Source organism: Muntiacus reevesi, chromosome 18 (genome assembly GCF_963930625.1).
Source record: "Muntiacus reevesi chromosome 18, mMunRee1.1, whole genome shotgun sequence".
Lineage (NCBI taxonomy): Eukaryota > Metazoa > Chordata > Mammalia > Artiodactyla > Cervidae > Muntiacus > Muntiacus reevesi.
Window position 1 is genome coordinate 39,714,487 of NC_089266.1, and position 26,838 is coordinate 39,741,324.

General features: G+C 41.8%; 1 protein-coding gene across 1 annotated transcript in view; it reads right to left on the bottom strand.

The window, feature by feature from the left end:
* The window catches only part of VPS53 (VPS53 subunit of GARP complex), a 125,178-nt gene that overhangs the window by 95,367 nt on the left and 2,973 nt on the right, over window positions 1-26,838 (bottom strand). The window contains exons 3-5 of the mRNA XM_065908851.1: window positions 25,312-25,392; window positions 16,731-16,780; window positions 14,811-14,877 (exon numbers count right to left, since the gene is read on the bottom strand). Of these exons, the coding sequence (XP_065764923.1) occupies window positions 14,811-14,877; window positions 16,731-16,780; window positions 25,312-25,392 (198 nt within the window). The remainder of the gene's footprint in view (window positions 1-14,810; window positions 14,878-16,730; window positions 16,781-25,311; window positions 25,393-26,838) is intronic.

The window sequence follows — 26,838 nt, forward strand, 5'->3', positions numbered from 1 at the left end:
CTGGGGATGAGGAATGCCAAGCTGCTGCGTGAGACTGTCTCAGCTTCCTTTGACCATTCGTTGTGAAGACTGAGGTGATGCTATTTGAATAAACAGCTGTTCATACCACCTCCCAGGGCAGGCAGAGTGTGCATCTGCTCTGTTGGATCGCTGAACTTGTATCTACCAAGGCTGGGGAGCAAAGGAGCTTTTATACTGGTCATGTCTGCCATCTGGGCTAAGGTATTTTAATCAGACGGTTTGGTCTCAGAACAACAATTGGCATTGGTATCTGTAATTTGGGAAATGTTACCTGAAGAGGAGTAACCAGTCCAAACGGGTGATGGAATGGAACTCGGTCTCCCTGAGCAGCCCCTCAACCCCAATCCCTCCCGAAAGGATGCCTCACTCAGCAACTGTTTCCTCTCTGCTTCCCACCATCCTGCCTTCCTCACTCCCAGATTCAGCACCCCCAAAACAGCTGTGGAGCAGGAAGAGATCCCGCCACATTCCAACCAGAAGGAAGGTGTCTGAGGCCTCCCTGTGCCGTCACATACCAGCTGGACAACCTCTCTGGGGATCAGTTTCCTCATCTGCAAAGGGGTGACAAGGCAACCTACTTCCAGTGTTGTTGGGAGGATTCAAGGACGTAATAGGTGTAAAAAACTGCACAGATACTAACTAGGTCTATTTCCAGGGCTTATGACCAGCCTGGGCAAATGTACGTTTGCACCTGTGGATAGATACACACAGACATACCTACTATTCTTCCCTCTCACTCACCACCTCTAGGCCTGCCCACTGTTGGACACTTCCTATCCTCAGCCATGGCCCGTGTGAATCCATGTCCATCTACTACACTTCCCCACCCCTCCTAGGAATTCCCTTTTTCATTTCTAATATTTACTTCCTCAAAACAAGGATACAAGATTCTGTTGAGCACTGCTGACTGCCATAATTCCCAACATTAGAGTTCCTAAGATGATGACAAACTAAAATCAAGTTCTAACAAAATTTAAATGTGAAAAAGTAATAAATGATCTGTTTTTGTGCCAGTGCCATACTATTTTGACTGCTGTTGCTTTGTAGTATAGTCTGAAGTCACAGAGCCTGATTCCTTCAACTTCATCTTTCTTTCTCAAGATTGCTTTGGCTTTTTTGGGTCTTTTGTGTTTCCATATGAGAAAATTCATGGAAGATTAGGACAGAAGACTGCCACCAAAATGAACACCAGGGAAGTCACTGATGACCTTGACAGGAACAGGTTCAGTGGAGTCAAGGGAACAGAAATGGACAGTGGTGTGACAAAGTGGAGGCAGTGTGTACGAGATCAGGGACCAGCAAATGACACCTCAGGGCAAAATCTAGTCTGCCACACCTGTTTTTGTAAACAGTGCTGGCTTGGATCATACTAATCCCTTTCATTTAGGTTTTACGCTTCCCTGGTGGCTCAGAGGTTAAAGCGCCTGCCTGCAATGCGGGAGACCTGGGTTTGAGCCCTGGGTCAGGAAGATTCCCTGGAGAAGGAAATGGCAACCCATTCCAGTATTCTTGCCTGGAGAATCCCATGGATGGAGGAGCCTGGTGGGCTACAGTCCACGGGGTCGCAAAGAGTTGGACATGACTGAGCAACTTCACATTTCACACTTCACTTGTACCACACAATAGCATGAATGGGTTTTTGTCAGAGACCAGATGATATATAAAATCTAAAACATTTACTACCTGGTCCTTAATAGAAAAAGCTTGCTGACTCTTGGTTTAATTATTTTTTTCATAAAGCTTTTGATATGAGAAGATGAGAGAGAAAACAAGAAGAGGAGAAATTGATAGGGAAGTAGATGGGAGGGTGGGTAACGGACAATCACAGAAGAGAAGGACTGTCTGAGTATAATTACCAATAGCTCCTTCTCACTCTCCAAAGTGACTCTGGTAACAAAGCATCACCTCAACTAAGGGCTTCCCTGGTGGTTCAGATGGTAAAGAATCTTCCTGCAATGGAGGAGACCTGAATTTGATCCCTGAGTTGGGAAAATCCCCTGGAGAAGAGAATAGCTACCCACTCCAGTATTCTTGCCTAGAGAATCCCATGGACAGATAGGCCTGGCAGGCTACAGTCCATGGGGTTGCAAAGAGTCGGACACAACTGAGCAAATAACTTTCATTACTTTCACCTCTACTACAGCATCTAACAAAAGCTGGAGCACAGTTAGAACTCGACAAATACTTGCCAACAGATTATAAACCCCATGGGGTACTCCTCAGAAGAGCAGCAGTGTTGAGTTACTGCTCTGGATGAGCACAGCCCTCCCTAACTCCAGGCACCACTGTAAGCAGTGGTTCAAAACCACAGCATCCCACCTTCTGTAACTGTTATCTATTTGGCTAATGTAAAGTCTAAGGCCCCCAATGCTGCCAGAAGTGAGTAAATTCTCAACCTACTGGACCTTCTAAAAAATGTTTGGTCATTGCGTGAGAGAGCACTGCAGAGACCCCTGCTGGCAAGTTCCCATCAAAAAAGACTCACTTTTTGTGGCACAGCATCCAACTGCACAGAATTGTGCATCCAATTCTGTGATCTTGGTGGTCACGTCATGGTCTAAGGATCCGCTGATGGTATTAAAGCCAAAGTGTTCTCTACCCCAATCCCCTAAGACACATGACATTCAGTGAAAGGAAAGGCAAGAAGGGCTGCATCCTACGCTTCGATCTCAGGTCTGAAGAAGTTTCCACAATCCTTGCTCAGAGAGAGGGTTTCTGTCTCTATTTCTCTCTTCTTCTCCATCTGGCATCCTACCAGAACTGTCTCTGCTTAAGGTACCACTTTTTCAGCGAAGAAGTTAAGACTCACACCATCTTACATTTCATAGTCTTAAAGAAAGATAAACTGTCTGCCAGATTTTTTTTTGTTTTCAGGCTGGAATACTTTTGCTTGTTATAACAATGTACTGAAGTTGAGGAAATTTAGTATAATTCATTTTCCAGAGCCCAAAAGGTTCTCCTGAAGTATTCGCTCCGTCAAGCAAGTCCATTCTCAACACCTACCCTAATATTTGATATCTAATAATCAATCACCCTGGAGGAGGAGTGTTTTGTAGTTGGAAATATCCTAGGACCTATAGAAAGTCAAGACTTTACTTTTAAATGACCCTAAAATGCTTTTATATCTAGCTAATGAGAAAATGTGCTGAAAGAATGATTCTGGCACTGCCCCTAGACACTCATTAAAATAAAATGTGGCTACTTTTCCATTCCGGGCTGTATGTGGATTAAAAACAGAACTAATCACCCAAAAATGTCTGCTTTCAATCCACCCTTAGCGGAGTTTCTAAATTGAGCACTGGAGCGTGGCTGCAACCTGCATCCAAGGATGCTATTAGGAAGCAGTGACTGTGGCTGTCCTCTTTACTGACTGAGATTCTACAAATGGGAGATTCAAGGCGACCCACTGAGCTAGCCTAGAAGACTCAGCAGAATCAATTATGCTATCTCTGTATTTTTGTGCATTGTTAACTGTAACCATTATTCTTAATTTTCCTTGCCTCCTGAAGTAGATGCTGAATGGTCTACCTAAGCCTCGCTAGGTCATGTGCATGGAAGATAAGCAGTGTGGAACCTGGCACAGACCTCACTGAGTTGTTCTTTTTTCAACCCCCCCCAACTCGCCCCCCAGAACTGTTGTCTGCCACCTGTGTAGACAGAGAGGATCTGAGCCAATGAAAATGCCTAGAGAAACTAACCTCCCCTCTGGCTCCTAGATGCATCTAATTTCACTCTCTGAGAGAATTATACTGCCTTTATCCTGTGAGTCCACGGGCAGAGACTGAAAACTGAGATCCCATTTGCTGCCACCACAGGAAGGAGGAAGAGGCTGCTCATTTTCAGAACTGATAGGGCTTTAAGTTCTCTGAAAAAAAAGTAAGGGGCTAATGTTCAAGGTGACTGGAAAGAAAATGATATTTTCCCACTTACTCTGCTATCATTTCTGTTGTTCAACTTTTACGTCTGCCAGTTCCCTTCCTATTGTTTGGAAAGACCACACACAGTATTAGTAAAAAGCAGGGGGTTCTTGAACTAGCAGACAGGGATTCAAACGCCAATCTTGCCACTTATTGTGTGATTTCTGTCCAGCCACTCAACCTCAGCATCTAAGAGGCACACACTCACCATCCCCAGAAGAGGGACAATAGTCCCAATCCAAAGACTTGTCAGGAAGGAAAACAGGGCTTAGCAGTGAACACCTTGGATACTGTTTACTCAATACATTGCCTTCCTCCTGGGAGTTTTCCTCTATGTTCTAACAGAGTTGGCTGTCCCAGAGGTAGACCAGGCCCAAGCTGGGCCACTTGGAACTTTTCTGTGATTTTCCAGAATGAATTGGGAAACAAAGTTCCTCTCTCTCTGGCGGAGGCAGCCCCAGGATGTGAAATTAGGGTAGATGGTAGCTGGTCTCCAGGTAGAGACGATGAAGCCGACACATGGAGAGACACCCAGAAAGATCCAGGGCCGTATTCGAGGGCCACCTTCCGTTATTTGAGAAGCCTGGCAGCAACACTATTCTTTCAGAGGCTGCTCAAAACAGGACAAAGTTAGCCTTCCAGGGACTTCCCTGGTGGTCCAGTGGCTAGGACTCCACAATCCCCGTTCAGGGGCCCTGGGTTTGATCCCTGGTCAGGGAAGTAGATCCCACAACTAAGACCAGCAGTCAGCCAAATAAACAAATAAATAGGGCCTTCCAAGCAATCCTTTTATCTAAGCCAGTGTGAACTGGGCTTTGTCTTTTGTCACCCAGAGAATCCTGGTGGAAGACTCAGTTCATAAATGGGGCTCACTAATGGTAAGTATTATTACTCCCTGGTTTCCCAGATGGAGTGTGACATTTCAGATGAGACTATCCCTCTTAGAACAAAGGCTGATGACCCATATTTTAGAGCTCTGCAAGTAGGCTGGTTAAGTCCAACATCTGCAGGGCACCCAGAAGGGTGGCTCAAGGATCTGGGGGTGGTCTTGCTAAATCATGTTGCAAATGAGCCATTCTCTAGAGGAAGAAAACTTCAATCTCTTGCTCACCCCGTCAATAAGAAGTGAGCGCCTACAGCCTATACTAAAGCTAGATACTGAGAGAAAAAGATTGCTAGATGGGGGACGTATCTTTAAAGAGCTTGTGAGGGATACATAAGAAATATCAATAGAAATAACTAGAAGATGAGACCAACAGAAAGAGGTATAAACGCCAGAATCATTTGGGAAGCAAGGGATTCCACGAAAACACTGCAAAGGGCGACCATATCTGATGAGGCCTAAACAGGGGGACCCTGGACATCCACTAAAGGCAGACATCTAGGGGTGAGTATGCTCGATTTATGGAATGGCTCTTCTTTTGACACTGTTGGCTGGCCTGGCAGCACTGAGAGCTGTTGCTATGGAAACAAAGCATCCCCAGCTGAAGGAGAGGTGCTTTAAAAATGTCTCAGCAATAAAAATAATGCAGCCTGTGCCCCAGGACTGTGCCAAACGGGAGCAGAGGCTCCAGGAATCTCACCGCCATGGATGGCTGCATGAGGACAGCATCATGATCCTCTGAGGCCTCGAACACACCAGGCACTTCCGGGTCTGGCAGCCCTGGTCAAATGCCAGATGGGCACCCATCAGAGGCAAAGCACTAGACGCTAACACAAATTCTTCCACAGCCCATTCAGAAACCCTGGGTATAAAGGGGCTTTACTTAAAGCACAGATTTCTTTCCAAGTTTGGGAACCAAAAGAAAGTAAAGGGCAAAAGGAGTAATTTTCACCTTATTTGTTAAAAGGCTCTGTTCCACCTAAGTTACTTTAATTTATGATTTCTGCAAACCACATCCCCAAAGATGTGAACCAAAGAGTTCATTTTTATTGTGTTTAGGAAACAAGCCAGAAGTTAAAGTCCTAAGACGGGGCTGGGACACAAACTCAGCAGTACCCAAACAAGACTAAACATTTACATTTTACAGTTCTCTGTATATCTGTTATCGCCCATAACTTAAAATCTGTTTGCCCTGAAATAGCGGGGTGTGGGGAATGTACTCAAGCACAGCTTCCTTTGATGAAATGTAACCCCTGAGGATGAGCACATTTAAACCAGCAACTCCAAATGCAGCTGGAGAAGGAAAAGTTCAAACAAGAGTCTCAGCTGCTTTTGCAGAATAAAAGGTACAGAAATTCAATACTTAGAAGATGGGGCACATTTAAAGGAACAATCTGCTCAGATTTAACAAAGGACTACTTCCTGCTAGGACTTTCCAGAAGCTAAGTTAAATTCTAATCCTCCATATTTTACCATCACATCTAATTGTAGTCACTGAGCAACAAATGCTCATCTACACTATGGATCTTCATTCAGATTTGGCTTCTAGATGTTCCTTCAGCTGATTTTTTTTATAGCTCCCTTCTTCCCAGGTGGCTCAGATGATAAAGAATCTGCTTGCAATGCAGGAGTCCCAGGTTCAATCCCTTGGTTGGGAAGATCTCCAGAGAAAGGCATGGCAACCCACTCCAGTATTCTTGCCTGGAGAACCCCATGGGCAGAGGAGCTTGGAGTGCTACAGCCCATGGGGTTGCAAAGAGCCAGACACGACTTAACGACTAACACTTTCACACTTTCTGTATCAAAGCCCTTTAGGCTACACTCCCCTCCCACCACCACCACCGTAGGTTTCGTCTGGAAGACTGTTTCTTCCTGTTCCACTTCCCTGAGGATTGGATCCCCTGCGCTCAGGACCACAGGTGAGCAGTCAACAACACTCAGTTCTCCCCTCCTGCCTTGCCCGGAGCTCTTCTCTTAGTCCAGCTTCTTCATGCTGAGAGGGGCCTAGATGGTTAACGAGGCCACAGTCACAGTCACTGTTTGGACTCCCCTATGAACCAGTTAACTTTTCAGGTTCCACAGTGGAGAAAAAGTGGTTCCTGAATCTGTTTTTTTTTTAAATTTGTCACTGTTTAAAAAAAGAGAACTTGGTACACACCAGTATGACCAGATCAGAAGATCTGGACCCTGGGACTTCCCTGGTGGTCCAGTGGTTAAGAACCTGCTTTCCAATGCAAAGGATATGGGTTCTATCTCTGGCTGGGGAACTAAGACCCCACATGCTGTGGGCAACTAAGCCCTCGCGGCACAACTCCCGAGCCTGCATGCCACAACCAGAGAAGCCCGCGTGCTGCAACGAAGACTTGGCATAGCCAAACACAGAAAATCTGAATCCCTTATTATTAATAGTGCACCCAGTGTGCTTTGGGTCAAGTCATAAAACAGATGTGAGCCTGTTCCTGCATCTGTAAAACAGGGAGAGTAAAATCTAGGTGGCCTATTGCACATCTTCGTGAGGACAAAGTAACTGATGCAACATTTTGCAGAATGTAAGATAAACATGTTTGTTTGCTTGGGGGAGATTTTTTTTGCCACACGGCTTATGGGATCTTAGTTCCCTGACCAGGGAGCAAACCCGGGCCCTGGTTGTGAAAGCGCTGAGTCCTAACCACTGGACTGCCAGGGAATTCCTCAAAATAAACAAGGTTATCTTGTAATAAAACATTACAGATTAAGACAAAAAAGTCAAAATGTACCTTCTAAGCAACTCAAAATGTGCCTTCACTTATAGTGAATCGATCGAGAACACACTAGGCTTCCACCCTCTTCCTTCTAAAGATCTGAAAAACCACAGGGCTGACAAGTGTACTGCAACTGGACCACAAGATGCTGAGAAACCCAAATCTCCAAATATCAGAATCTCCAAGTAGTCAATGAACAAGAAAGTGTAGCACCTGGCCTAGCATAAGTGATATTATCATATGAATAACAGTTGGCTATCTATCCCTACTGCTGTCATGTCACTAAGAACAAGAAAATTCAGAAATGTGACAAGAAGACAAGGGTCAGTAACTAGGTCAGAGATGGAATAAAGACTCCCTCAAATTACCTCTTCTGTTTTATAAAAGATGGCATTTCGACCATCAGATTTACCTATCAGTAAGATTCATGGGGTTGCAAAGAGTCGGACATGACTGAGCAACTGAACTGAACTGAAGTATATCTCTAGAAGAAACACCCTCCTCTGGTTGGGGGCTGTTATGAGAGTGACACTAATGTAGATTGCCCAACATGCAAATTCTAGGTGTCACATAACACTGAGGTGAACATGGCATCTGCTCAGAGGGTCCACAACATAACACGGAAACAATAACCAGAAATCCTGGCATGTGATCCAATGCTATATGAATTTTAGAGCTTTGACTTAGACAACTACAGAACACCAAACCAAAACAGACTAAAAAGGCATTATCTCTGGTTTTGCAAAACTAATCTCCTTCCAGAGACCTCAGAGTCCAAACTAGAGCAAAGGAAATTTTATAGCTATGTTACAGACTCCTGAAAACAGGGATTTATGAATGGAAATGTTGACAGAACCACCAAAGAACCGAATTCATGCTGCTCTAAATTCTGTATTTCCATGGATGAAAGAGCGGAGGGGGAAAAAGGAGGTCAAGTTCTTACACGAAGTAACAGTTTCAAATTCCCATTCATTGTTCAAACACACCTGGATGACTTCTGTCAGGGATCTAAAACCCAGAAATCTTCACCCTGTCAGCAGTTATACTACAATTTTTCTAACGGGCAAACAGACCAAGGATGGAATTTTCCTTCCATCACTAACAGCTAGCGGTCAAAAGTAAGAGTAACCTGGGTAATAGCCAGAGCAGCTACGGTTGTGATGAATGGCATTTTCCTCTTTAGATGTGGAGACTCTAGTTTAAACCTGTGACTGCCCTTAACATGGAAACAAGCAGATGGCAAAAGCTATGCTTGACCTTCTTTCTTGGCTCCTGAAGAGTGCCAATTTACATGGAGATGGCTCAGAAGAATAACAAACTTCAGTGTTCCTTCTTGGCAATACTATTTTCCTAAAACCATTTTCAATAATCGTGTTGCACACAAGTGGGACTTGATGTATTTCTAAGGTCAGGAAGGAAATAGTCCAACTGTTGGACGTGCTAACTAAAAGAAATCATCCTGGTAGTTTTCTGTTTTGAAGAGGGCAGCAGCATTATTTTTAGGTACTGAACACAAAAACTTAAGCCTATAACTAATCTGAAACACACTGTCTATATGTATTAAATGAAAACAAAACAGCAAGATATGCTTGTCAAGTGGAAACATATATTATAAAAGTTCAGAACAATATGGAAAAAATGTTTCCAAAGAGATTAAATATTGAAATGATTAAAAAAAATCACCATATGATCCAGCCATTCCACACCTGGGTATGTACTGTAAGGAAATGAAAGCAGGGACTCAAACAGATATTTGCATGTCAGTGCTCATTATGGCATTGTTCATGGCCAGGAACACATGAGTGGATAAACAAAATGTGATACGTACATGTGATGGAATATTATTCAGGTTATGAAAAAGGAATGAAGTTTTTGAACAGGAATGCAAATCCAAGATAATCATGCCAGAATTCAACAAAAAAGGACAAAGCACCATGATCCAATAGGTATTTAAGAAGGGTTAAATACTTAAAACAAAACAACACTAAACTCATCATCAAATGGAAAAACCATATGCTCATATCTGAAGAAGATGGAAAGGGGGCTCTGCAATCCCAATGCAGGGAGCTCGGGTTCAACCCCTGGTCAGGGAACTAGATCCCACATGCACAACTGAGAGTTTCCATGCCGCCACTAAAGATTCTGTGTGCCACAACTATGACTGGGTACAACCAAATAAGCACTTAAATATTTAAAAAGAAGAAGGGAATGCATATAATAAAATTCAACATCTCTTTTTCTGGCAACCAGGGTTAGTGAACCAAGGTCATGAGGATAGGTCCTTAACACAAAATTTGGAAACGAGAGACCGGCACATTCAGTGTCACCTCTAGAGAAGGACCTTTGTTTTGTTCACTGTATTATCCCCAGACCCTGGAACAGAGCCCACCACGGAGAAAGCACAAATTTTCTGTATAAGTGAATGAACAAGTATACAAACTACAGTCATTATCACTAAAATCAAGAACAAACTGCCTACCATTCCTACTTACTGAACACTGAAATACTATTAAAAGCATTTCTAAAAATGTTTAAATCTCAGGAACTCTTTACACACTTATCAAGTATATTACTAAGAATCCCAAAGATTTTGTTTATGTGGGTTACAGCTATGGATACATACCACACTGGAAACTAAAACTGAGAAATTTAAAAAACATGTATTAATCCCTTTAAAAATAATAATAATAAGCCCATTACATGTTAATATAAATAACATGCTTTTAAGAAAAATAACTATTTCCTCCAGACAAATTTGAGAGGGTGGCACTATTTTTATACCTCTGCAAACATCTTTGGTATACACTTTAACAGACACCAGTTGGACTCTCATATATGCTTCTATATTGAATCTGCTGTGATGTGCTGTTTTAGTTGAAAAATATGAAAATCTGGCTTCATATAGATTGGCAGTTAAAAAAGAAAGCAATATTTTAATATCCTGTTCAGGTACTTGTGGATAATCCTTTTTGAAACTACAGCAAAACTTGAAAAGCTGTAGACTCTTTTTAAACTGAAGTATAGCTGGTTTACAATGTTGTGTTAATTTCAAGCATCTATAACTGACTCAGAAATTTTATAGATTATACTCCACAAAACATTAGTTATATTCCCTGAGCTGTACACTATCCTTATAGCTTACTTGTTTTACACAAAGTAGTTTGTTCCTCTTAATTCCTTATTCCTATTTTGCCCCTGGGAAGATCCCCTGGAGGAGGGCATGGCAACCCACTTCAGTATTCTTGCCTGGAGAATTCCATGGACAGAAGAACTTGGCAGCCTACAGTCCATGGGGTCGCAAAGAGTCGGACACAACTGAAGTGACTTAGCACGCACACATTGTTTCCCCTTCCCTTTCTCTCTCCCCACTGTATCTGTGGGGAGATATGGTAACCATTATATCTGTAGGCATGTTTCTGTTTTGTCATACTCGTCCATTTATTTTTTAGACTCCACATATAAGTGATAAAATGCAGTACTTGTCTTCCTCCGTCTTATTTCACTAAATATAATATCCTCTGGGTCCATCCATGGTGTTGCAAATGACAGATTTGTCATTCTCTTTTTCATGGCTGAGTAGTATTCTTTGTGTGTGTGTGTGTGTGTGTGTGTGTGTGTGTGTGTGTGTGTGTGTGTGTGTGTGTGTGTGTGTGTGTGTAAGTGTGTGTGTACACTTCACATCTTCTTTATCTATTCATCTATGGATCGATATCTTAGGTAGCTTCCATATCTTGGCTATGAAAATAATGCCATGAACACTGAGGTACATGTTATCTTTTTCAATTAGTGTTCTCTTTGGATATATTGCCGGTTTTGTATGGTAAATCTAAGTTTTTTGAGGAAAAGTGGTAGATTCTTAAAGATTGGTTGCAGTATGGAATCTGAAATCTTACTACTGAACTTCTGATACTAAACTACATTAAAAGCCACTGGTCAGTTGTGCTTTTGCTCAGGATGCAGAAAGCTGGAAAGAGTGTTGCCCTTAAATTAACAATGAGAAAAAAAATAAAGCAAAATCAAAACTTCTCTGAACCCAGCATAGAACTGAAGGCAAAAGTCTCCTGAAATCAAGAAGAGACGGGGACACCCCAGTGGCTAAGAATCCAGACTCCCAATGCAGGGGGCCTGGGTTTGATCCATGGTCAGAAAGTAGATCCCACATGCTGCACCTAAAGATTTGCATGCCCCAATGAAGACAGAGGATCTCGTGTGTTGCAACTAAGATTTGGAGCAGCCACATAAATAAATTAAAAAAAAAAAAAAAGAAGAAGTTTCTTACAATTAAAGCTGTACAAAACTGGAACAAATGGTCCTGCAGAATAACAAAATAGTGAGCTGCCCATCACTGCAAGTATCCAAGCAGAAGCAGGATAATGAAATGTCAGAGATGTCATAGAAAGGATTCCTGAACTGGGTGGAAGGTGGTTCTACAATGATCTTATATGCTTCTTCCAAATCAAAGCTTGAGTGAGCAGAGCTGAAGATGGTAATAATCTTCTTCCCCTCCCAAACCTTAGTCTTGCTTTGGTGCAATAGTTACATTATAGACAAGCTCCACACAAGAGACTGAAGGAAGTCCTGGGACTGATCCTCTCTTGATGATTCTTAGTGAGCTGACTAGGAACTGATCAAGATCTGGCTACTCTTGAAATTTCACATGCAAACTTATTCTTCTTCTAACCCACTCCTCTAGTCACCTCTCTTTCTACCTCTGTTCAAGCTGTCCATTTCAATTCTTGGGAAGTTGTAGAAGTTAATTTTCAAAGCAAATTGGCTCACGTGCTTACTGTGTTGACTCATCTCATCCACAAAGTTTCAAACATGTGGGTATTTAATTAAAGCTTTTGCCTAATGATTTCAACAGATAAGAATTGGGAGAATTCTGAGCTGTATTAGCTTCGTATGAGCACGTTCTGGTTAGAAAAGGTCATGGACTAGACCACTTCAAGTCCGCCCACCTAGGAGGTGGTCGACATGGAAGGCTCTCCCACATGCGCAGCAGAGTGCTAACCAGGAGGTGGGCATTTCAGAAATGTCAGGAAACTAAAAAACTGCCTTGCTGTGTCTTCAATTGCCAAATCGCTTCCTCTCCACAAATAATTTTGGAGTCAGAAACACTGCTTTCCAGAAGGACCTTTTCTGTAAAAGATATCTTTGAAGACACCATGAATGTGAAGTCAACACTTTCCTCTTATTTACACAGATGACAAAGCATAGCTGTCCTGGGTGCACACAATCAAGAGGAAATGGATGAAAGGAAAACTTCCTTTTGTCCACATTTCTGCTCTCCCCTTCTGAGTGTTCCCTCGAAACTTCGGAAACAAGTTTTCTGAGGGCAGACTTTCCTCTGTTCCAGAGAAGAGGGAACCAAGGACTCTTGACCTATAAAGCCCAATGTTTTGGAACATCTGTAATTCTCCTGAGTCCATGCCAGTCAGATGGAGCTTCTCTTCAGCAAACCACCGGCCAGTGGGGCTGGACACTAAGGCTTTTTCACCCCTACGAGTTGACAAGGATAGGACTCAAAAGCTCTCTGGAAAAAAAAAAAAGTCTCTCCTTCAGCTTGCATTACAAACTGTTGGAAAACACAGATGGAGGGGATGACAGGAAAAGCAATTACTTCTCCTGGGCTTCCTTTCTGTCTGGATTCTAAGGAGACGAACACGAAATTCCATCACAGATTGAAATGCTATCTAAACATTCTTGAAAATGTGGCGCTGCTCTCTGAAATATGACCTGCTTTGCTGCAGCAACCTATTAATAAGTGAAGGTGGAGAGGGCCGACTCTCCTCCAGGCCATCTACCTCAGGGCCTGCCTCAAGACCGCCTGTTTGTCATCACAGATTAAAACATAAATAACTGAAAGGTACACTATCTACTCAGCATGACCCAGCAAAAAGTTCTGATGAATGATTCACTTTATTTTCACATTCTTAAAACTGTAAATACCTGAGATTCTCTGAAGTATTTCAGGGTTTCTAGTGAGCCCTTCTAAATATAGGCGGAAACACGCTAAACAGCAGTGTTATTATTTTAAATGGTAGATAGCCGGGACTAGTCAAGCACCAGTCAAGCTTTAAATGTCTGTAAAGGGACACACACACTGGTCCCAGTGATGTTTTCTGGTAGAGGGCTTTTGTTTATTTACAAATACTAGATAATCTTCCACAGACCAAATATTTAATACAGTTGAATAAAATGTTATGGCAGGTGGACTTTGCATTCTGAGAAACGCCAAGATGAGAAAGATACTGTTCTGGTTTCAAGGAGCTTACATTAGTCAAAGGGACAAGATGTGTTCACTGTAAGTCAGAAAAGCAGGGGCCAGGGCCTGTGGGAGTTTGAGGGCAGAAAGACTCTACCTCTAACTGATGGCTGCTGAGATCGACTTTCTCATCTATGAAATGAGAAGAGTGGACCAGATGAGTTTCAAGTTCCCTCTGGACTTGGATTTCTAATATTCTGATTCCTTCGGTATATCAGTTGAGCAGAACAGAAAATTTCATGAAAGAAGTAGTATCTGAGCTGGGTAAGATTTCAGAATGGAGCTACTGGGAGAAAAAAAGGAGAACGTGCCTTTTAGGCAAAAAGAAGAACATAAGCACTGGTGACTCAGGAGGTAAAGAATCTGCCTACGATGCAGGAGACCAGGGTTGGATTCCTGGGTCAGCAAGATCCCCTGGAGAAAGCAATGGCAACCCACTCTAGTACCCTTGCCTGGAAAATTCCATGGACGGAGGAGCCTGGAGGGCTACAGTCCATGGGGTCGCAAAGAGTCAGACAAGACTGAGCGGCTAACATTTACCCACACTTACGTACTTACTCAAGCATAGGTCCATAAAGCATGGGACATGCTTGGAGAGCACGAGGCTTTCAGTGTGGACGGATCACAGCAGGAGACAAAACACGACCAGAACTAAATCAGAAAGTGAAAGAGCAGGATGCAGGCTCAGAGATACCTGACACCCAGCCGGAAGACAGGGAAACCACTGTTCTCTCATTTCAGTGTGACTTTTGGCCTGGCCCTGGGTGAGCTGTGCTCTAAGGGATGCTGAGTGACAGCTCATGGCTGCTCTGGGCAGCCTATCTCTGCCAGTAGTGGGATGAGTCTGCAAGCCTCCTGTTGTATATGGGACAGATCAGTAAGAAAGTGCTCTGTAAGCAGGCAGATCAGTATTCTGGTCAGTTGGTTGTGGGGTCTTGAAGAAATCAGAGGATATAATGAACATGGAGGAATATGTTACTTACTTGCCTGCCATCCTGTCCCACATTTGTTTGACCTCTTACGACAGTTCGAATGTTGTCATCCAGTCTCCTAGCAAAAAAGTGTTAAAGGACACAAATCATTAAAATAATCTCGATTCCAGGTTGACCAAAAGAAAAATGCTAGTCACTTTTCCTCAGTTTCTACAGACTGCAGCTACTTACTCAGAAAAAAACCAAAGAAGTTTGGATGATACAAGGAAGACTAAAGCCCTGGACCCCAGTGAGGGGGCAGCAAAAGTAGTGTAAGAAGCCAAACCCAGCACAGACTGATGAGTCATCTTTGTTCTTTTTTCTTAAAGGTTATTTTTAGTTAATGTTCAGAGCTGGTCAAAACGACCAATATAACTTGTAATACTTTTCATGGAGTAAACCAGAAATGACAAAGTTACTGAAACTTCATGGAAACAAGCCAGAGAATTCAAGTTATCCCACACAAAAATCTTCATCAGTAACACCCTTAAAAGATATAAGGAGCAAGGTGATACACGAAATCCGTGCTTCGCTGCCTGGACCTTGACCACAGGAGGCAGATCTGTGGCCTCCACTTCCTCTTTCTCCTACAGCTGAACAGAGGCCATTTAATGGTACTCAACCAGAAAAATTTTTATCAGTCAATTTCATCCTTCATTTGAAGAAGCCATTAGGAAAAAAAAAAGTTCGGTGGGAGAAGCTGAAATAACTGGCTCATAAGTGATTTTTAAATCACTGGGGAATTTTCATTTTCTGTGCAAACCCTGGGCAACTTAGTGGTCTCTACTAGAACTGTTAGAGTTAAAGTCAGCCCAAACAGCAAACAGGCTTCTTTGCACTCTTTAAGGTACTCAACTGAACAAAATATTAATGGCAGAGGTCTTTACCTGAAAACCCAAAGGTTGTCTGGGAAAAAAATCATCACTTGGATTCAAAATGAAGGTTTTTCCTCATCAAAAGTTAAACAGCAAGAACAAAAACTATTTAAAGTTATGACATCAACCATTACAGTAAAAATTACAAAGAACAAACTTTGAGTATCTATCATGTGTCAAAACTGGAAATTTAGACATGGATAAACCAGAATAAGACTATCTGGCAGGAAGGGACATTTGCTGACCACCCTAGACATCCTGGATTAATCACAATGTGTAATAACCAGCCACCACTCACACCAACCAGCATATCTGACCATGCTGTTAGCTGATAAGTGCCCAATGGATAAAAATATAAGTCCATCTTCATTTCTAAGCCTTGGGAAAATTAAAAAAGGGTAGGTCTGCTAGGGAAATAAAGCCATTAAAAATACAGCAATGTTTTTGCCTCCTTTTATAATCAACCGTTCTAAATGGCCTGTTAGAGATTCCTTTTTTTTTTAAATAAATAATTGAAGACGATCAAAGAATTGAGTTCTCTGCCACAAGGCTCATATGGAAACCCAGATAAAAGAACTATTCTTTTAAAAATTACCATCTTACAGAGAACCTGAGATTTCAGTGTTCTCACAGGTAAGGGTGATCATTACTAGATGAATAGCATATTTTCATTCATTATTATAATCACATGGTGTTGGGCTGCCCTGGTGGCTCAGTGGTAAAGAATTCTCCTGCCAATGCAGGAGACATGGGTTCAGTCCCTGAACTGGGAAGATCCCACATGCCGAGGAGCAACTAAGCCTGTGCGCCACAACCACTGAGCCTGTGCTCCAGAGCCCAGGAGCTGCGACCACTGAGCCCATGTACCACACCCACTGAAGCCCGAAGGCCCCGGACCTCACGCTCCGCAACAAGCCGCTGCAGTGAGAAGCCTGCACACCACTAGAGAGCAGCCCCCACTTGCCACAACTGAAGAAGAGCCCGGGCAGCAACAAAGACCCAGCAGGTCCATTAATAAATAAAGTGGGAAAAAAAATAATCACGTGATGTTACTTACCTTATTTTCAGTCTAATTTTGTTCACGACTTCATCAATGTTTGCCAGAGACTACAACAGAGAAGGAAAAGTGCCAGCTATTATTTCACTTCCTGGAATTCCTCTTCCACAAAGAAATGATAAACTATTTAAATGGTTATTTTTTTAATATATAACGGCTATTTATGACATCTCAAAGAAACTAATCATACAGTACAATACAATTTTTACTTAAAAGAAAAAAAAGTATAGAGAATTCCCTAGTGGTCCAGTGGTTAGGACTCAGAACTTCCACTGCCAGGGTCCAGGTTCAATCCCTGGTCGGGGAATTAAGAGATCCCAAACTGCACAGTGTGGCGGGGGTAGATGGGGAAGTATAACAATAGTTGACAACAACTGCAAAACCCATCCTGGAATCTATCTTTTGTTAATAAAATTTACTGGAAAACAGCCATGTCCATTCATTTACATATTATCTACAGCAGCCTCTGAGCTGCAAAGACAGAGCTGAGTAGTAGCTCCAACTAAGACCGAAAAATCCACAAAGCCTAAAATTACTATCTAGCCCTTTATAGGAAATTTGCTGATCCCTGCTATAAAGGAACACGACAAATTCATTCACCAAAATCCTCAGGACCACAACAATGAATGAATGATTACAACACACAACATGGATCAATCCTATAACATCATGTTGTGTGAGCACACATACACACGCCAAACACAAGAGTGTACATTGTATTTCATTATGTAGTTCAGAAGAAGTGAGTGAAACTGTTCTGCACTAGAAGCCAGGACAGTGGTTAACTGTGGGGGAGGCAGTGACAGGGAGGGACAAAAAGGAGCTATGAGAAGAGATTTTACTAATGTTTTATTTCTTGGTCTGGGTGGTGGTTATCTGACTTTGTGTTTGGTGAAAATTCATCAAGTTGTACACTTAGAATCTGTGTATTCCTCCACATTATGTTCTATGTCAATAAATAAAATTTTTTCCCCTAAGTGTCTAGGTCCATTAGAAAAAAGTCTGGAAGAATAAATACTAGTAGTTGGACTCTATACTAGTAACTGCTGCTGCTGCTAAGTTGCTTCAGTCGTGTCCGACTCTGGGCGACCCCATAGAGGGCAGCCTACCAGGCTCCCCCGTCCCTGGGGTTCTCCAGGCAAGAACACTGGAGTGCGTTGCCATGTCCTTTCCCAATGCATGAAAGTGAAAAGTGAAAGTGAAATCGCTCAGTCGTGTCTGACTCTTCACGACCCCATGGACCGCAGCCCACCAGGCTCCTCCGTCCATAGGATCCTCCAGGCAAGAGTACTGGAGTGGGGTTGCCAGTTCCCTCTCCTACTAGTAATTATAACCTATGAAATCACTTGCAGTAGCTGTAATTTATGAAAAAGAGGGCTTTGAAGTTTTTCTTCTTTTTGCCTATGGGTATTTTCTAATTGTTGTATACTGACAATGCACTGCAATTATAATAAAGCTATTTCTATGTCTAAGACAAGCACAGTAAAATCAAATGGATAAGAATCAATTTAGTGAGCTGAAAACATAAAGAAAGAGTGCCCCCTAGTGAAGTAGAGGTGGTACAATTTTATAGCACCCTTTTAACTGAAGTTTCAGAATGTAACTTTGTGAGTCCTCTTTCTCTCTCCTCCGATAGATATTTGACCTCAGAAGGAATTGGGGGTGATGCAGGAACTGCGCTTATAAACTGCCACCGGCAACCTGTGCTGGCAGGAGGAAGCAGGAGCCTGCCGGGTGCATGTCTAGCAAGAGAACCACGTCACATAAAACAAGATGAAATCTTGCCATTGACCACAGGACGGACGGACCTTGAGACTATTATCCTAAGTGAAGTAAGTCAGACAGAGAAACACAAATACCATATGATTTCACTCATGTGTGAAATACGAGAAACAAATAACAACAAAAACAAAAATAAATGAACAAGCCAAATGAAAACAAACAGGCAGATACAGAGAACAGAGTGGTGGCTACCAGAGAGGGAAGGGCAGCAAAATGGGTAAAAGGGATCAACAGTCTGGTGCCAGGAAGCAAGCTTGTGGTGGTGAGCGTGCTGAAGAGCACAGGGAAGTAGAAATACAATGCTGCAGATGCGAAATTTACACAGTGTTATAAACCAATGTCACCTCAATAAAAGAAAAAACTTTGAAAAAATGATAAAATGAATATATTACTATTATGCAGTAAGTATTTTTCTTTGGGAAAAGAGAGAGAGAGAAACCAAGTCACAGGTGTTTGAGGTATCAGATAGGGCCATTCATATCTGATCTACTGTTCTGACAAAGCCAAGGGTGACTTAGAACTTTCAGAAATCCAATAAGGGACTGAGGTAAAGATGAATCTCAGAAAAGAGAAGTTATTTTATTTTTTTAATATTTTGATAGAATTGTGGTTTTTTTTGTCATATCCTTCAGAATAAAAATGTTTAATAAATATACGCAGTGGGATTATGGACTGCAATGAACAGAAAGCTTTTTTTCATTTTTGCCAGGTCTCACTTTTTTTTATTTTTTAAATTATGAACATATGACAACACATTTACAGGAGATTTGGAAAATACAGAACAAAGTTACATACAGTTCTACTACATATTACAATTATTTTTTAAAAGATAAATTAAGATTTTTAGTTAAGAGTTTCAATATCAAACTCTCAAAAATTAGTAGAATGAATATACAGAGAAGCAGAAGTATACAGCAGACCTGAAAAGCACTATGAACCAATTCAACATAATAAGATTTATACCATCTTCACACAACAGTAGAATACAAATTCTATTCAAGTTCCCACAGACTATAAACTAGGAGACATCAGAACATATACAGGGACACAAGACCAGGTGCAAAAATTTCATGGTCTTACGTTACTGCAATCATACAGAGTCTGTTCAAAGAGAAGTTATTTTAACTGAAGAATCCACTGCCATCTGTTATTTCAAAACCGGACTAGGGACAAATCATCACTGTGGTAACAGGAGCTCAGTCACTAGAGGAGCTGGCATGACTCTGCCCCTGTCAACCTGCTGAAAGGATACAGGGTAAACTGTTTAATCTCACTGAGTTTCTGTTTCCTCAGATGCAAAATGGGCAAAACAGTTCCTGCCTTCCTAATCTCTGCTGGAACTCATTCCTTTACAAAAAAAAAAAATTGGGGAGCATTTAAAATATTAACATTTGGGGACTCTGTGAGAAGGGGAGCCATGAATTCTCTGTACTATTCTTGCACCTTTTCTAAAAATGGGAAGTTCTATCAAAGATTTAAAATTGTAACCTATTTAAAGTTGGTAAAACACATACATAACCCAGAATTCAAACAGCAGAAGGTAAAGAAGGTAAATAGTGAAAAGTAAGGCTTCCTCTACCCCTGCCTGCCTTCCATTCTCCTCCTCAGAAGCAATAGCTCTGAGCGAGTTTTTGTTGCACCTTCTCAGAAATGATCTAGGTATTAAAAGCATATAGTAACCTACCAGCTCTTTTGTATCTAAGGCACACCGTCCCGTACCATGCTTTTTTCATTTAACGATTTAACTATGAGGTCTTTCCACATCAGTCAATATTAATTTTTGGTGGTACAGTAACCATTTCTTAAATGTAATACTCCCTAGACATTAAGGTCTTGCTTAAGCCATAATAATCTAAGAAGTACTCAAAATATTTACACCTTCAGATGACCTACTGCATTTAATTTAAAAGAGCAAAAAACCTGGCAATGACCTAAATGGCCATCAATAGGAATGTTAAATAAATAAGCTACATTTACTCAAAGAACTCTTACACCAAAACTAAAGACCCGATGAGCAGGGAGGTTTTGAGACAACAAAGCCTCTTCTTAATGATGACATGCTAACAAGGGGGAAACATTTAAAAATATTGAGTACCCCATGAATACAGCAAGAAACAGACCAGTAAGAAATCTCCTAAATTATAACACTTGCTTGCATGTTAAGTGGACCCATGGAAGATAATCACTTTATCTTCCAGATTTTCTCGGGAAGAACAAGGGAAAGGATGCTAACATTCAATGTGGATCTGTTAGGCAATGCTCTTCCAGATGTTTTCCAGAAGTTACTTCCATTAATCCTCTCAACTAGATTGGTTTTCTCTTTAATGTAAAGAATGAGCTCTGAGGACTTCCCTGGCGGTCCTGTAGTTAAGACTCTGTGTGCTTCCAATGCAGGGGTTGAGGGTTTGATACCTAATAGGGGAACTAAGATTCCACATGCCTCACGGCATGGCCCTCCCCCCACACACACAAAAAATGGGCTCTGAGTGGATAGATGGTTTTCCAAGGTCAGAGATACAAGATTCAGCACAGCTGGATACAGTTGGGGTCTGTCTGCCTCCTGGGTCTCCGCTCTTTATTACTCTACCAGGAGACCGCTAATATGATGGTTCTTGACCTACTTTTTGTACACCCCAACACACCTGACAGATGTGTCACAATCTGCGCTATCAGTTTGGGGCCCTGAGTCTCGCTGTGGCAGTTGTTCTCACTGGGGTTGAGGGCCTCTCCTGGAACTGGGAAAACACCCCATAGGAATCCAGACTGGCAACGCAGGGTGAAGGGGATAACATCTCGTGTCTGAGAAACACCCATCTAGTTCAGCTGTGATGTGGCTTTAATTGTATCATTTAAAAATGTTTAAATTATTGAAAAGTATTTCCTGATTCTAATGGCAATTCTTGCTAATTACAGAAAATACATAATATCTGCCGGTACCCCCAATTGAGTACAAACACCATTAGCATTTTGGTCCGCTGCCCTCTACTGTTCCTTCTATGTAAAAAGAAGAGCTTAAAAAAAAAAATGAAACCCGGATGATAAGCAATTTGGCATCCTATTTTTTCTCACTTAATGACACAGATGCAGAGCATTTGGGGAGCCATTAGAAATTATTTAACAACAGCTCCCTATGGGGCTTCCCTGGTGGCTTGGGAATCTGCCTGCCAATGCAGGAGACACAGGTTCAAGCCCTGATCCAGGAAGATCCCACAAGCAGCAGAACAACTAAGGGCGTGCGCCACAGCTATCGAGCCTGTGCCCTAGAGCCTGGGTGCCACAGCTATGAGTCCACACTGCAAACACGAAGCCTGTGTACCCGAGAGCCTGGGCTCCACAACAGAGAGAAGCCACCACACTGAGAAGCCTGCGCACCGCAGCTGAAGAGTGGCCCCCACTCTCCGCAACAAGAGATGCAGCACAGCCAAAAAATAAATAATTTTTAAAAAGCCACAGCTCCCTATGGCTCTTTTTCTCAAAGTTCCTAATTATATTGTGAGTGAAAATCGCTCAGTCATGTTCAACTGTTTGCAACCCCACAGACTATACAGTCCATGGAATTCTCCAGGCCGTAATACAGGAGTGAGCCGTTCCTTTCTCCAGGGGATCTTCCCAACCCAGAGACTGAACCCAGGTCTCCCACATTGCAGGTGGATTCTTTACCAGCTGATCCACAAGGGAAGCCCCCTAATTATATTAGTCTTTAATAAATGTTATCCAGATTCCCCTCATCAAACCTCTAATGGAAACATGAGAAATGACCATCTTCAGTTTCCTACTAGGAGACTAGAAAGATTTTCTAGATCATTACCAAACCTGGCTATGTGTCAGAACCTACCCAGGGAGCCCTGTTAAATACAGAAACCTGAGCTCTTCCCACCTGGACCCAGTGAGTTAGAAACATCCAGGATCTGTTCCAGTCCACCCTCCTGCCTTGAGGTAACCCCAGACCCACGAGCAGCTGCCATTCAAGACAAACATGTATACACCCTCCTCCTTAGAGTGTCACTAAATTTATTCTTGATATATTGATATCTACTTTAAATAGTCTAAACTCATAATTCACAAGTATTCACTGCATGTCCATGAGATATATAGATGGGTTTTGCCCAAGATCTAGCAATAGTTGAAAGAAATGATAAATCACGCCATTACATTCTATTATCTTTTAATTAAGGTCCATGGGAATATGGGTTGGAAAATGGTGAAAATCTGGAGTTGGGGAAATAAAGGTACCCCTGTGTCATAAATTTTCTGAATTGTAAAGAAACTTTACAACACATTATCATGGATGTGGGGGATGTAATTAGACAAGACATGTAACTGAATCTGTGGAATGACCAATGTCTTATGTTACCTTCAGTGGTCTAAAAACAAAACCCACAAACACTTATCAGGAAGAGGGGAGAACCTGATGGTTCCCTATATACATAATTTTCAAATCTAACAATTTGCTTTAGTGAGTCAGCTGTCTTGATAGGTTGAGGTAAATGAAATATCTCTGTAGCTTAAACTGCTATCTTTATACCTCAGTTCAGTTCAGTCGCTCAGTCATGTCCAACTCTTTGCGACCCCATGAATCGCAGCACACCAGGCCTCCCTGTCCATCATCAACTTCCAGAGTTTACTCAAACTCATGCCCATCGAGTTGGTGATGCCATCCAGTCATCTCATCCTCTGTCGTCCCCTTCTCCTCCTGCCCCCAATCCCTCCCAGCATCAGCGTCTTTTCCAATAAGTCAACTCTTCGCATCAGGTGGCCAAAGTATTAGAATTTCAGTTTCAGCATCAGTCCTTCCAATGAACACCCAGGACTGATCTCCTTTAGGATGGACTGGCTGGATCTCCTCACAGTTCAAGGGACTCTCAAGAGTCTTCTCCAACACCACAGTTCAAAAGCATCAATTCTTCAGTGCTCAGCTTTCTTCACAGTCCAACTCTTACATCCATACATGACCACTGGAAAAACCACAGCCTTGACCAGACGACCTTTGTTGGCAAACTAATGTCCCTGCTTTTTAATATGCTATCTAGGTTGGTCATAACTTTCCTTCCAAGGAGTAACTGTCTTTTAATTTCATGGCTGCAATCACCATCTGCAGTGATTTTGGAGCCCCCAAAAATAAAGTCTGACACTGTTTTCCCGTCTATTTGCCATGAAGTGATGGGACCAGATGCTATGATCTTAGTTTTCCGAATGTTGAGCTTTAAGCCAACTTTTTCACTCTCCTCTTTCACTTTCAGCAAGAGGCTTTTTAGTTCCTCTTCACTTTCTGCCATAAGGGTGGTGTCATCTGCATATCTGAGGTTATTGATATTTCTCCCGGCAATCTTGATTCCAGCTTGTGCTTCGTCCAGTCCAGCATTTCTCAGGATGTACTCTGCATATAAGTTAAATAAGCAGGGTGACAATATACAGCCTTGACATACTCCTTTTCCTATTTGGAACCAGTCTGTTGTTCCATGTCCAGTTCTAACTGTTGCTTCCTGACCTGCATACAGATTCCCATCTCTTTCAGAATTTTCCAGTTTATTGTGATCCACACAGTCAAAGGCTTTGGCATAGTCAATAAAGCAGAAATAGATGTTTTTCTGGAACTCTCTTGCTTTTTCAATGAACCAGTGGATGTTGGCAATTTGATCTCTGGTTCCTCTGCCTTTTCTAAAACTAGCTTGAACATCTGGAAGTTCATGGTTCATGTATTTCTGAAGCCTAGCTTGGAGAATATTAAGTATTACTTTACTAGCATGTGAGATGAGTGCAATTGTGTGGTAGTTTGAGCATTCTTTAGCATTGCCTTTCTTTGGGATTGGAATGAAAACTGACCTTTTCCAGTCCTGTGGACACTGCTGAGTTTTCCAAATTATACCTACTTGATTCCAAATTTCCATCTCCAGCTAATTCCTAGAATTCCTCTTTCATGAGAAAATGATGAACTCTAGGGAATTCCCCAATGGTCCAGTGGTTGGAACTTGGTACTTTCACTACTGGGGCCCGGGGAACTAAGATCCCACAAGCCAAATAGCACAGCTCCCCTCCACTGCCAACCCCTCCAAAAAAGAGCTCTAAAGGCTACTTTTGAAATCTCATAAAGGACAATCACACAGTATGATACCATTTTTTCCAACTTTATTTTAAAAATTAGCATGTTCATCAGAAAAAGTTTGGAAAGATCCATGCCAAGATACTAACAGTTATGGGGATTATGAGCTCCAGACTCAAATATCCAACTATGTATTTCTACCTGGATGGCCCAAATATGTTCAAAATTGAGTTCACCTTAACACACTATTCCTATCCTACTCACCACTACAACTGTCAATGGTATAAGTAAGGCTCTTCCTCCTTACTCACAATACAGGGTAAAGGTGACAACACCCAACCACAGTCTGGTGGGCTGGAAATCAAAGTTCTGAAATTTACATCTCAAAACAGGAATAAAAGTAGCTTTCTAACTCCAAGCTTATCCTGCACACCTCACTCCCATTTTCCCCTATTACATTTGAAAATTCCTTTCCACTTCCCGATTTACTACAGAAAATCTTGGGGAGCAGGGAACGAGAGGGACTCTTTCAACCTAAGGGTACAGTTTCTAATATGCTCACTACACGGAGAATTCCACTCTGACACAACAGTATTTGGTATTAGCTAACCACCTCCCAAAACTGGTTACGAAGAAGTCTGACTTGAATTTAACTCTTATTTGTTTATCAAGGTCCCTTGGGTTATGTAGTGTAACAAACTAATCATTAATACTCAGAATGTTTCAGACGCCATTGCAAGAAAGGAATGCAGCACTTACTTGTTCTGTTGGGAACAGGGTGTTGATATACTCCACAGCATTGAAATCTGCTCGATCTAGAGGATCCTGGCTTGGAAATACCTACATAGAGAGAGAGAATTAAAAAATCACCATCATCTTCCTGTCCTGCTTTATGTATTCTTTCCTTCCTATTGGTTGGTAAGTTATTTGAAAGCAAAGACCATATCTTTTTTTCATTTTGAAAGGCCCAACAACCAATGCTCAGTAAAATATCTGGTAAAGTATATCTATAATTTTCACCAACATCTGTAATTTTAACATCTTGGTAAAACTAACAGAAGGTGCAACACTAAGAAGTATTCAGACAACCACGAAATCCCAAGGACAAGGTAGAATAATTGAGCATTATACACCAGCAGATTAAGCCAGTTGATAACATGGTTGTATTAAGCGAATCTTGATAATGGACTAATGCACCATGTCTCAACGATGTCTCAGCAGTAGAAGCACCGAAGCGATTTTTATCCTTTGGACAGTGTTAGGATGGAGTGTTGGCATTCAGAAACTGTCCATCTGTTTTATAGGAGAAAGAATACCTCTGCCTTCAGAGAAATACAGATAATTCCCTTAAAACATTGCAATTTGAAGAACATATAACATAGTGGATTATAAAAACAGTCAAGTAATCCCATGGGCACTGGATTTCACTAGCTCAAGGCAGTTATTCTGGGACGTGAATTTTTTTTTTAAATGTCTGCTTATTGGACAAATCTATGCTAGAATTCAATGTTACTAAGAAAAGGGGGCGGGGGTGGGGGGAGGTTTAAAACCCTCATCTAATAACAGGCTGCATTATTCACTTCTTCTATTGGAGGCCAGTAGGTCCAAAGCAAATGAAATGTATTTCTCAAAAAAAAAAAAAGAAAGAAATGTATTTCTCTTTCTGGCTGGTGGAGGTGGGTCGGGAGCAGTGTGTGGCTTGAACACCCAAACCTTTGCCCTGGCATTCCCACGATGTGTCAAATGTGCTTTGTGTGAGTTATCCAACCACTCCAAGAAAAATACATATCCAAGAGGTAAGTGGGACAACACAAACAAATTACCACCCATAGTAAGTATTAATGCTCAATAAGTATTAACTATAAGTAACAGAAGTAGTAATGTTTTACTTTAAAAAACTTCCCGTGAGGGGAATAAAAAAAAACTTCCCGTGATCATTAAGTATGGCACACCCCTCCTTTTCTTAAATCCGCTACACCAACTCCTTTAAGGGAGATTTTTCTCCCTTTATCGGGAGCAATACCCTCTACAAGGGTCTAAATTGCCTTTTTTTTTTTTTTTAAGATTTTCGATTATTTAAGATTTATAATAATAAAATTGTTATTTTTTTAAGATTTGTTATGCATGGGCTTTCTCGAGTTGTGGTGAGCTGGGGCTATTCTTCGTGGCAGTGTGAGGGCTTCTCACTGCAGTGGCTTCTCTTCTTGCAGAATACAGGCTCCAGGTACTGGGTTTCAGTAGCTGCAGTGCATGGGTTCAGTAGTTGTGGCGCCGAGGCTTAGCTGC